We start from the raw sequence: 12,156 nt of genomic DNA, 5'->3' as shown, positions 1-12,156 counted from the left end.
GGAATGAAGTTCTCTGAATGTACATGTGAGCTAAACTAAAGCCCCATTTTACCATGCCGGATAAGATGCAGAAGGTATTATAAAATCCTAAAATACCTTAAATTTATTACAACATAGAAAACTACAAAAACAGCTAAAATGAAATAGAACGGACATTACCTGAGATCCACTTTCATCAAAAACAATATGCACTGCTGTTTTTGCTACAGATACAGACCGCTTCTTTATAAAACCCTGCAACCAACAAATTAGTATATGTGATATTTCTGATCAACATTTAACTCATCATTTATTTTCTCACTTTGCAACACACAGACAGAAATATGAAGACCAGCCATACCTTACATTTACTTGCTCCAAACACTTTTCTGACTACTTCAGATATGTCCAGCGCAGGATCAAAATATATACGTATCTGGCACCCTTTAATTTGGCCAACTGTGGTTGGGGACTTTAGACTGACAGTCAACAATCTCTTGTTATTGATATCTATAAGAAAATCAAAGGCAGAAAATAGATGTTTTCAAACAAATGTAAAATCCCTTTCTGTTGCCCTGTAACTAGAAGGCAAGGTATATAAACATAAAAAAGGAACTAGCTCCTTGGCCCCTCCATTGACAAAATGGTCAATGAAGAGTCTGTGGAGAATATGCATTCTCCACAGACTCTTCATTGACTATTTTGTACCACAAACAGTGGGATGAGCTGGAGAGGATAAAAAAACCCCCCAGGAATAAACAGTGCTAAGCCCCACAGGACAAATGGTAATATCAGAAGATGAAGCTGTGATCCCCAATGACTTCAACGAGAAAGAGATTTTAGGGCAAGAAGTACAAAAATCCAGTTTTACTACTATTATCATTGGAGGACACAGCACCATGGGACGTCTTAACTAGAGATGAGCGAACACTAAAATGTTCGAGGTTCGAAATTCGATTCGAACAGCCGCTCAATGTTCGTGTGTTCGAACGGGTTTCGAACCCCATTATAGTCTATGGGGAACAGATACTCGTTAAGGGGGAAACCCAAATCCGTGTCTGGAGGGTCACCAAGTCCACTATGACAACCCAGGAAATGATGCCAACACCTCTGGAATGACACTGGGACAGCAGGGGAAGCATGTCTGGGGGCATCTAACACACCAAAGACCCTCTATTACCCCAACATCACAGCCTAACAACTACACACTTTACACACTCAATACCACCTCTCTGACAGTAGGAAAACACCTTGAAACATGTGTATTTGGCACTTGCAGTGAGGAGAGCTTGTCACCAGCAGTGAATTTGGCCCTGGTAGTAAGTTGAGGTTGGCACCAACATTTGTTTTGAAAATCAGGGTGGATTGAGCCTCTAACCAGCAGAGTTTGGGCAAATTCATGGTGGAGGGAGCCTCTAAAAACCCCAGTTTGGACCAATTCATGGTGGAGGGAGCCTCTAAAAACCCCAGTTTGGACCAATTCATGATGGAGGGAGCCTCTAAACAGCCCAGTTTGGGCAAATTCATGGTGGAGGGAGCCTCTAAAAACCCCCAGTTTGGACCAATTCATGGTGGAGGGAGCCTCTAAAAACCCCAGTTTGGACCAATTCATGGTGGAGGGAGCCTCTAAACAGCCCAGTTTGGGCAAATTCATGGTGGAGGGAGCCTCTAAAAACCCCAGTTTGGACCAATTCATGGTGGAGGGAGCCTCTAAAAACCCCAGTTTGGACCAATTCATGGTGGAGGGAGCCTCTAAAAACCCCAGTTTGGACCAATTCATGGTGGAGGGAGCCTCTAAAAACCCCAGTTTGGACCAATTCATGATGGAGGGAGCCTCTAAACAGCCCAGTTTGGGCAAATTCATGGTGGAGGGAGCCTCTAAAAACACCCAGTTTGGACCAATTCATGGTGGAGGGAGCCTCTAAAAACCCCAGTTTGGACCAATTCATGGTGGAGGGAGCCTCTAAACAGCCCAGTTTGGGCAAATTCATGGTGGAGGGAGCCTCTAAAAACCCCAGTTTGGACCAATTCATGGTGGAGGGAGCCTCTAAAAACCCCAGTTTGGACCAATTCATGGTGGAGGGAGCCTCTAAAAACCCCAGTTTGGACCAATTCATGGTGGAGGGAGCCTCTAAAAACCCCAGTTTGGACCAATTCATGGTGGAGGGAGCCTCTAAACAGCTCAGTTTGGGCAAATTCATGGTGGAGGGAGCCTCTCAACAGCCCAGTTTGGGCAAATTCATGGTGGAGGGAGCCTCTAAAAACCCCAGTTTGGACCAATTCATGGTGGAGGGAGCCTCTAAACAGCCCAGTTTGGGCAAATTCATGGTGGAGGGAGCCTCTAAAAACCCCCAGTTTGGACCAATTCATGGTGGAGGGAGCCTCTAAAAACCCCAGATTGGACCAATTCATGGTGGAGGGAGCCTCTAAACAGCCCAGTTTGGGCAAATTCATGGTGGAGGGAGCCTCTAAACAGCCCAGTTTGGGCAAATTCATGGTGGAGGGAGCCTCTAACCAGCCCAGTTTGGACCAATTCATGGTGGAGGGAGCCTCTAAAAACCCCAGTTTGGACCAATTCATGGTGGAGGGAGCCTCTAAACAGCCCAGTTTGGACCAATTCATGGTGGAGGGAGCCTCTAAAAACCCCAGTTTGGACCAATTCATGGTGGAGGGAGCCGCTAAACAGCCCAGTTTGGACCAATTCATGGTGGAGGGAGCCTCTAACAAGCAGAGTTGGTGGAAATCAGGGTGGAGGGAGCCTCTAACCAGCAGAGTTGTGGGAAAGCAGGGTGGAGGGAGCCTCTAACCAGCAGAGTTGGTGGAAATCAGGGTGGAGGGAGCCTCTAACCAGCAGAGTTGTGGGAAAGCAGGGTGGAGGGAGCCTCTAACCAGCAGAGTTGTGGGAAAGCAGGGTGGAGGGAGCCTCTAACCAGCAGAGTTGTGGGAAAGCAGGGTGGAGGGAGCCTCTAACCAGCAGAGTTGGTGGAAATCAGGGTGGAGGGAGCCTCTAACCAGCAGAGTTGGGGAAAATCAGGGTGGAGGGAGCCTAGTATTAGCAGAATTGTGCAACGCTTATGGTGGATGAGTATGAGGATGCGGAGGAATTGGAGAGGTTGAGTACAGACATGGAGTTTCATGTTGGGGTGCTTTACACAGGTGGGCACAAAAATGAAGGCTCTATCCAGTGGTGGTTCATTTTTATCAAAGTGAGCCGGTCGGCACTCTCAGCTGACAGACGGGTGCGCTTGTCAGTGATGATGCCACCGGCTGCACTGAACACCCTCTCAGATAGGACGCTGGCGGCAGGACAGGACAGCACCTCCAAGGCATATAGGGCAAGTTCAAGCCACAGGTCCAACTTCGACACCCAATACGTGTAGGGCGCAGAGGGGTCGGAGAGGACAGGGCTGTGGTCGGAAAGGTATTCCCGCAACATGCGCCTATACTTCTCACGCCTGGTGACACTAGGACCCTCCGTGGCGGCACTTTGGCGAGGGGGTGCCATCAAGGTGTCCCAGACCTTAGACAGTGTGCCCCTCGTTTGTGTGGACCGGTGAGAACTTGGTTGCCTACTGGAGGAACTGCCCTCCCTGCCGCCAACGTCACATGCTGGAAACATCTCCATCATATTCTGCACCAATTGCCTGTGGCAAGCATTGATGCGATTGGCCCTCCCCTCTACCGGAATAAAAGACGAGATGTTGTTTTTATACCGAGGGTCAAGGATAGCAAAGATCCAGTACTGGTTGTCCTCCATGATTTTGACAATACGCTTGTCGGTTGTAAAGCACCCCAACATGAACTCAGCCATGTCTGCCAAAGTGTTAGTTGGCATGACTCCTCTGGCCCCACCGGAAAGTTCAATCTCCATTTCCTCCTCATCGTCCATGTCTACCCATCCGCGCTGCAACAATGGGACGATTCGAAGTTGCCCGGAAGCCTCCTGTATCACCATCACATCATCGGACAACTCTTCTTCCTCCTCCTCCTCCTCCTACTCCATTAAACGCAGTGAAGCGGACAGATGTGTGGACCTACTCTCCAGCTGTGACGGATCGGATGCTATCCCTAACTCCTCTGTGTGATCTGAGTTATCCCTGATGTCAATCAGGGATTCTCTCAGAACACACAAGAGCGGGATTGTAAGGCTCACCATCGCATCCTCAGAGCTCACCCTCCTTGTGGACTCCTCAAAGACCCGTAGGATGTCACAAAGGTCTCTCATCCATGGCCACTCATGGATGTGAAACTGAGGCAGCTGACTTTGTGGCACCCTAGGGTTTTGTAGCTGGTATTCCATCAAAGGTCTCTGCTGCTCAACCACTCTATTCAACATCTGAAACGTTGAGTTCCAGCGTGTGGGGACGTCGCACAAAAGCCGGTGTTGTGGCACATGCAGGCGTTGCTGGAGAGATTTTAAGCTAGCAGCGGCTACTGTCGACTTGCGAAAGTGGGCGCACATGCGCCGCACTTTCACCAGTAGCTCTGGAACATTGGGGTAGCTCTTTAGGAAACGTTGCACCACTAGGTTGAAGACGTGGGCCAGGCATGGAACATGTTGGAGTCCGGCAAGCTCCAGAGCTGCTACCAGGTTCCGGCCGTTATCACAAACGACCATGCCTGGGCCCAGGTGCAGCGGCTCAAACCATATTGCCGTCTCATCGAGGAGGGCATCCCTCACCTCGGAGGTAGTGTGCTGTCTGTCCCCCAAGCTGATCAGCTTCAGCACAGCCTGCTGACGTCTACCAACGCCAGTGCTGCAACGTTTCCAACTCGTAGCTGGGGTCAATCTAACAGCGGAGGAGGAGGCGGTGGCGGAGGAGGAGGCGGTGGCGGAGGAGGAGGCGGTAGAGGAGGAGGAGGAGGAGGGGGGTGTTCTTCTCGTGTCCCTGCCAGGAATGTTAGGCGGGGAGACGAGGTACACCGGGCCAGTTTGGGAAGCAGTCCCAGCCTCAACTACATTCACCCAGTGTGCCGTCAGTGAAATGTAGCGTCCCTGTCCGCATGCACTTGTCCACGCGTCGGTGGTCAAGTGGACCTTTGTGCAAAGCGCGGAACTAAGGGCCCGCCTGATGTTGAGTGACACGTGCTGGTGCAAGGCGGGGACGGCACACCGGGAGAAGTAGTGACGGCTAGGGACGGCATAGCGAGGTGCCGCAGTTGCCATCAGGACCAGGAAGGCGGGAGTTTCAACAAGCCGGAACGCCAACATCTCCTGGGCCAGCAGTTTAGCGATGTTGGCGTTCAAGGCTTGCGCGTGTGGGTGGTTAGCAGTGTATTTCTGACGCCGCTCCAATGTCTGAGAGATGGTGGGTTGTTGTAAAGAAGCGCCTGATGGTGCCTTTGATGGTGCAGGAGAAGGAGATAAGACAGGAACAGGGGAGGATGAGGGAGAAGTCAACAAAGTGGCGGAGGCAGATGAAGTGGTGTCCTGGCTCGTCCTCTGGAGTGCATCGCCAGCACAGTCAGCAGTGGCAGTGGCAGAGGCAGTGGCAGTGGCGTGAACGGCAGGTGGCCTTTGTCCTGCCGTTGCTGCCTGCCACTGATTCCAGTGCTTGGATTCCAAATGACGGCGCATTGAAGTGGTGGACAGGTTGCTCTTCTCAGAGCCCCTAATCAATTTCGAGAGGCAAATTGTGCAGACAACACTATATCTGTCCTCGGCACATTCCTTGAAAAAACTCCACACCTTCGAGAAATGTGCCCTCGAGGTGGGAGTTTTTCGGGGCTGGGTACGAACTGGAACATCTTGGGAGATTAAGGGTGTGGCCTGGCTTCGCCTAAGCTGCTGACCTCTGCCTCTAGCTACCCTTTTTGGTGCTGCACCTGCCTCAACATCCACACTACTTTCCCCGCTTGACATCCCCCCTGTCCAGGTCGGGTCAGTGTCCTCATCATCCACCACTTCCTCTTCCAACTCCTGTCTCATCTCCTCCTCCCGCACAATGCGCCGGTCAACTGGATGCCCTGACGGCAACTGCGTCACATCATCGTCGATGAGGGTGGGTTGCTGGTCATCCACCACCAAATCGAACGGAGATGGAGGAGACTCTAGTGTTTGAGCATCTGGACACAGATGCTCCTCTGTTAGGTTCGTGGAATCGTGACGTGGAGAGGCAGGTTGAGGGACAATGAAAGGAGCGGAGAACAGCTCTGGGGAGCAGGGACAGTTGGGGTTATTGTTCTGTGAAGCTTGGGAATTTTGGGAGGAAGGAGGACAAGACTGTTGGGTAATAGGAGGAGAGGAGGCAGAGTCTGACTGGCTGCTGGACAATGTGCTGTAAGCGTTCTCTGACAGCCATTGCAAGACCTGTTCCTGGTTCTCGGGCCTACTAAGGTTTGTACCCTGCAGTTTAGTTAATGTGGCAAGCAACCCTGGCACTGTGGAGTGGCGCAATGCTTGCTGCCCCACAGGAGTAGGCACGGGACGCCCTGTGGCTTCACTGCTACCTTGCTCCCCAGAACCATTCCCCCGACCTCGCCCACGGCCTCGTCCACGTCCCTTTCCGGAAGCCTTGCGCATTTTGAATTCCCAGTTAGAAATTGGCACTATATACCAGTAGCAAAAATTGTGGGTGCACGTAACCCCAATATATTCTTTGAATTCCCAGTCAGACAATGGCACTATATACCAGTAGCAAGAAATGAGGGTATTTATAACCCCAATATATTCTTTGAATTCCCAGTCAGACAATGGCACTATATGGCAGTAGCAAGAAATGAGGGTATTTATAACCCCAATATATTCTTTGAATTACCAGTCAGAAACTGGCACTATATGGCAGTAGCAAGAAATGAGGGTATTTGTAACCCCAATATATTCTTTGAATTCCCAGTCAGACAATGGCACTATATACCAGTAGCAAGAAATGAGGGTATTTATAACCCCAATATATTCTTTGAATTCCCAGTCAGACAATGGCACTATATACCAGTAGCAAAAATTGTGGGTGCACGTAACCCCAATATATTCTTTGAATTACCAGTCAGAAACTGGCACTATATGGCAGTAGCAAGAAATGAGGGTATTTGTAACCCCAATATATTCTTTGAATTCCCAGTCAGACAATGGCACTATATACCAGTAGCAAAAATTGTGGGTGCACGTAACCCCAATATATTCTTTGAATTCCCAGTCAGACAATGGCACTATATGGCAGTAGCAAGAAATGAGGGTATTTATAACCCCAATATATTCTTTGAATTACCAGTCAGAAACTGGCACTATATGGCAGTAGCAAGAAATGAGGGTATTTGTAACCCCAATATATTCTTTGAATTCCCAGTCAGACAATGGCACTATATACCAGTAGCAAAAATTGTGGGTGCACGTAACCCCAATATATTCTTTGAATTACCAGTCAGAAACTGGCACTATATGGCAGTAGCAAGAAATGAGGGTATTTGTAACCCCAATATATTCATTGAATTCCCAGTCAGACAATGGCACTATATACCAGTAGCAAAAATTGTGGGTGCACGTAACCCCAATATATTCTTTGAATTACCAGTCAGAAACTGGCACTATATGGCAGTAGCAAGAAATGAGGGTATTTGTAACCCCAATATATTCTTTGAATTCCCAGTCAGACAATGGCACTATATACCAGTAGCAAGAAATGAGGGTATTTATAACCCCAATATATTCTTTGAATTCCCAGTCAGACAATGGCACTATATACCAGTAGCAAGAAATGAGGGTATTTATAACCCCAATATATTCTTTGAATTACCAGTCAGAAACTGGCACTATATGGCAGTAGCAAGAAATGAGGGTATTTGTAACCCCAATATATTCTTTGAATTCCCAGTCAGACAATGGCACTATATACCAGTAGCAAGAAATGAGGGTATTTGTAACCCCAATATATTCTTTGAATTCCCAGTCAGACAATGGCACTATATACCAGTAGCAAAAATTGTGGGTGCACGTAACCCCAATATATTCTTTGAATTACCAGTCAGAAACTGGCACTATATGGCAGTAGCAAGAAATGAGGGTATTTGTAACCCCAATATATTCTTTGAATTCCCAGTCAGACAATGGCACTATATACCAGTAGCAAGAAATGAGGGTATTTATAACCCCAATATATTCTTTGAATTACCAGTCAGAAACTGGCACTATATGGCAGTAGCAAGAAATGAGGGTATTTATAACCCCAATATATTCTTTGAATTCCCAGTCAGACAATGGCACTATATACCAGTAGCAAGAAATGAGGGTATTTGTAACCCCAATATATTCTTTGAATTCCCAGTCAGACAATGGCACTATATACCAGTAGCAAGAAATGAGGGTATTTGTAACCCCAATATATTCTTTGAATTCCCAGTCAGACAATGGCACTATATACCAGTAGCAAAAATTGTGGGTGCACGTAACCCCAATATATTCTTTGAATTACCAGTCAGAAACTGGCACTATATGGCAGTAGCAAGAAATGAGGGTATTTGTAACCCCAATATATTCTTTGAATTCCCAGTCAGACAATGGCACTATATACCAGTAGCAAGAAATGAGGGTATTTATAACCCCAATATATTCTTTGAATTCCCAGTCAGACAATGGCACTATATACCAGTAGCAAGAAATGAGGGTATTTATAACCCCAATATATTCTTTGAATTACCAGTCAGAAACTGGCACTATATGGCAGTAGCAAGAAATGAGGGTATGTGTAACCCCAATATATTCTTTGAATTCCCAGTCAGACAATGGCACTATATACCAGTAGCAAGAAATGAGGGTATTTATAACCCCAATATATTCTTTGAATTCCCAGTCAGACAATGGCACTATATACCAGTAGCAAGAAATGAGGGTATTTATAACCCCAATATATTCTTTGAATTACCAGTCAGAAACTGGCACTATATGGCAGTAGCAAGAAATGAGGGTATGTGTAACCCCAATATATTCTTTGAATTCCCAGTCAGACAATGGCACTATATACCAGTAGCAAAAATTGTGGGTGCACGTAACCCCAATATATTCTTTGAATTCCCAGTCAGACAATGGCACTATATGGCAGTAGCAAAAATAGTGGGTGTATATAGCCCCAATTCTATTGCTAGGGGACTTGCAGTGTATTTCTGGGGTGAAGGTGGGGGGGCACACCGTTGGAACGGGTATCGGGGGTATATATCGGGTATACGGGAATACACTGTCAGTGTATTCCATTCAGGATCCTGGGAAAGCTGGGTTGCGGCGATTGAGCCCGTCAGTGCCACGTTACACTGACAAGCTTCTCCCTGGAATTGAAGTTATATGTAAGCCCAATATATTCTTTGAATTCCCAGTGAGACAATGGCACTATATGGCAGTAGCAAAAATAGTGGGTGTATATAGCCCCAATTCTATTGCTAGGGGACTTGCAGGGTATTTCTGGGGTGAAGGTGGGGGGGCACACCGTTGGAACGGGTATCGGGGGTATATATCGGGTATACGGGAATACACTGACAGTGTATTCCATTCAGGATCCTGGGAAAGCTGGGTTGCGGCGATTGAGCCCGTCAGTGCCACGTTACACTGATAAGCTTCTCCCTGGAATTTAGCTCTTATAAGAGCTGTTGGTTGTCTTCTCCTTCCTATCCTAGCCTGTCCCTGCCTACCCAGAATCTAAGCCCTAGCTAACTGGACGGAAACCTCCGTCCCCGGTGAATTGCAAGCTCAGAATGACGCGAAGCTGGGCGGCGCTGTTCTTTTAAATTAGAGGTCACATGTTTTCGGCAGCCAATGGGTTTTGCCTACTTTTTTCAACGTCACCGGTGTCGTAGTTCCTGTCCCACCTACCCTGCGCTGTTATTGTAGCAAAAAAGGTGCCAGGGAAGGTGGGAGGGGAATCGAGTAATGGCGCACTTTACCACGCGGTGTTCGATTCGATTCGAACATGCCGAACAGCCTAATATCCGATCGAACATGAGTTCGATAGAACACTGTTCGCTCATCTCTAGTCTTAACGTGAAATGGTTATAGCTCAGGCATTATACAGTTAGGGCCATAAATATTTGGACAGTGACACAATTTTCGCGAGTTGGGCTCTGCATGCCACCACATTGGTTTTGAAATGAAACCTCTACAACAGAATTCAAGTGCAGATTGTAACGTTTAATTTGAAGGGTTGAACAAAAATATCTGATAGAAAATGTAGGAATTGTACACATTTCTTTACAAACACTCCACATTTTAGGAGCTCAAAAGTAATTGGACAAATAAACATAACCCAAACAAAATATTTTTATTTTCAATATTTTGTTGCGAATCCTTTGGAGGCAATCACTGCCTTAAGTCTGGAACCCATGGACATCACCAAACGCTGGGTTTCCTCCTTCTTAATGCTTTGCCAGGCCTTTACAGCCGCAGCCTTCAGGTCTTGCTTGTTTGTGGGTCTTTCCGCCTTAAGTCTGGATTTGAGCAAGTGAAATGCATGCTCAATTGGGTTAAGATCTGGTGATTGACTTGGCCATTGCAGAATGTTCCACTTTTTTGCACTCATGAACTCCTGGGTAGCTTTGGCTGTATGCTTGGGGTCATTGTCCATCTGTACTATGAAGCGCTGTCCGATCAACTTGGTAGCATTTGGCTGAATCTGGGCTGAAAGTATATCCCGGTACACTTCAGAATTCATCCGGCTACTCTTGTCTGCTGTTATGTCATCAATAAACACAATTGACCCAGTGCCATTGAAAGCCATGCATGCTCATGCCATCACGTTGCCTCCACCATGTTTTACAGAGGATGTGGTGTGCCTTGGATCATGTGCCGTTCCCTTTCTTCTCCAAACTTTTTTTTTCCCATCATTCTGGTACAGATTGATCTTTGTCTCATCTGTCCATAGAATACTTTTCCAGAACTGAGCTGGCTTCTTGAGGTGTTTTTCAGCAAATTTAACTCTGGTCTGTCTATTTTTGGAATTGATGACTGATTTGCATCTAGATGTGAACCCTTTGTATTTACTTTCATGGAGTCTTCTCTTTACTGTTGACTTAGAGACAGATACACCTACTTCACTGAGAGTGTTCTGGACTTCAGTTGATGTTGTGAACGGGTTCTTCTTGACCAAAGAAAGTATGCGGCGATCATCCACCACTGTTGTCACCCATGGACGCCAAGGCCTTTTTGAGTTCCCAAGCTCATCAGTCAATTCCTTTTTTCTTAGAATGTACCCGACTGTTGATTTTGCTACTCCAAGCATGTCTGCTATCTCTCTGATGGATTTTTTCTTTTTTTTTTTCAGCCTCAGGATGTTCTGCTTCACCTCAATTGAGAGTTCCTTTGACCGCATGTTGTCTGGTCACAGCAACAGCTTCCAAATGCAAAACCACACACCTGGAATCAACCCCAGACCTTTTAACTACTTCATTGATTACAGGTTTACGAGGGAGACGCCTTCAGAGTTAATTGCAGCCCTTAGAGTCCATTGTCCAATTACTTTTGGTCCCTTGAAAAAGAGGAAGCTATGCATTACAGAGCTATGATTCCTAAACCCTTTCTCTGATTTGGATGTGGAAACTCTCATATTGCAGCTGGGAGTGTGCACTTTCAGTCCATATTATATATATAATTGTATTTCTGAACATGTTTTAGTAAACAGCTAAAATAACAAAACTTGTGTCACTGTCCAAATATTTCTGGCCCTAACTGTAAAATAAGTTTCTGGTGTCTTATGAAAAAGGAGATTATCATCTTTTGTATCACACGTAGGGCCGGTTCACACAGAGTAAACGCGCATGTATTTTGGCAAAATACACGTGTAAAAATAAAACTCCCATTGACTTCAATGACATTTTTTTACACGTGTAGAAAAACACGTCAAAATACACATGTAAAATGTCATTGAAGTCAATGCGAGTCTTATTTTTACACATGTATTTTTTACACGTATATTTTGCCAAAACACATGCGCGTTTACTCCATGTAAACGGGCCCTAAGGCTGCATTATATTTTCTATCTGTATTATTTCGAAAAATATCAAGAGTTCAAAACAACGTCAGGACTGGGATCAGCTGCAGTGGAATCTAAATATCCCAATCCTGATTGTTTTCCACTGGTGATATCTCTAAAAATAATATACATAGATTGCAATCTTAGTGCCATTTGAGATGAAAATCTCCTCTTTCATAGGACACAAGAAGCGGGTTTCTAAGTTTTATAATGCCTGAGATATAACTAC

The 12,156-nt window shown here is 46.3% G+C and overlaps 1 protein-coding gene across 1 annotated transcript in view; it reads right to left on the bottom strand.

The window, feature by feature from the left end:
• Nucleotides 1-12,156, bottom strand: part of SYCP2 (synaptonemal complex protein 2) — a 139,972-nt gene that overhangs the window by 109,016 nt on the left and 18,800 nt on the right. The window contains exons 14-15 of the mRNA XM_075279062.1: nt 341-489; nt 160-234 (exon numbers count right to left, since the gene is read on the bottom strand). Coding sequence (XP_075135163.1) covers nt 160-234; nt 341-489 — 224 coding nt within the window. The remainder of the gene's footprint in view (nt 1-159; nt 235-340; nt 490-12,156) is intronic.

This window comes from Leptodactylus fuscus, chromosome 6, assembly GCF_031893055.1.
Source record: "Leptodactylus fuscus isolate aLepFus1 chromosome 6, aLepFus1.hap2, whole genome shotgun sequence".
NCBI classification, from domain to species: domain Eukaryota; kingdom Metazoa; phylum Chordata; class Amphibia; order Anura; family Leptodactylidae; genus Leptodactylus; species Leptodactylus fuscus.
The sequence above is the reverse complement of the archived record's forward strand: the minus strand, read 5'-3'. Positions and strand labels throughout refer to the sequence as shown.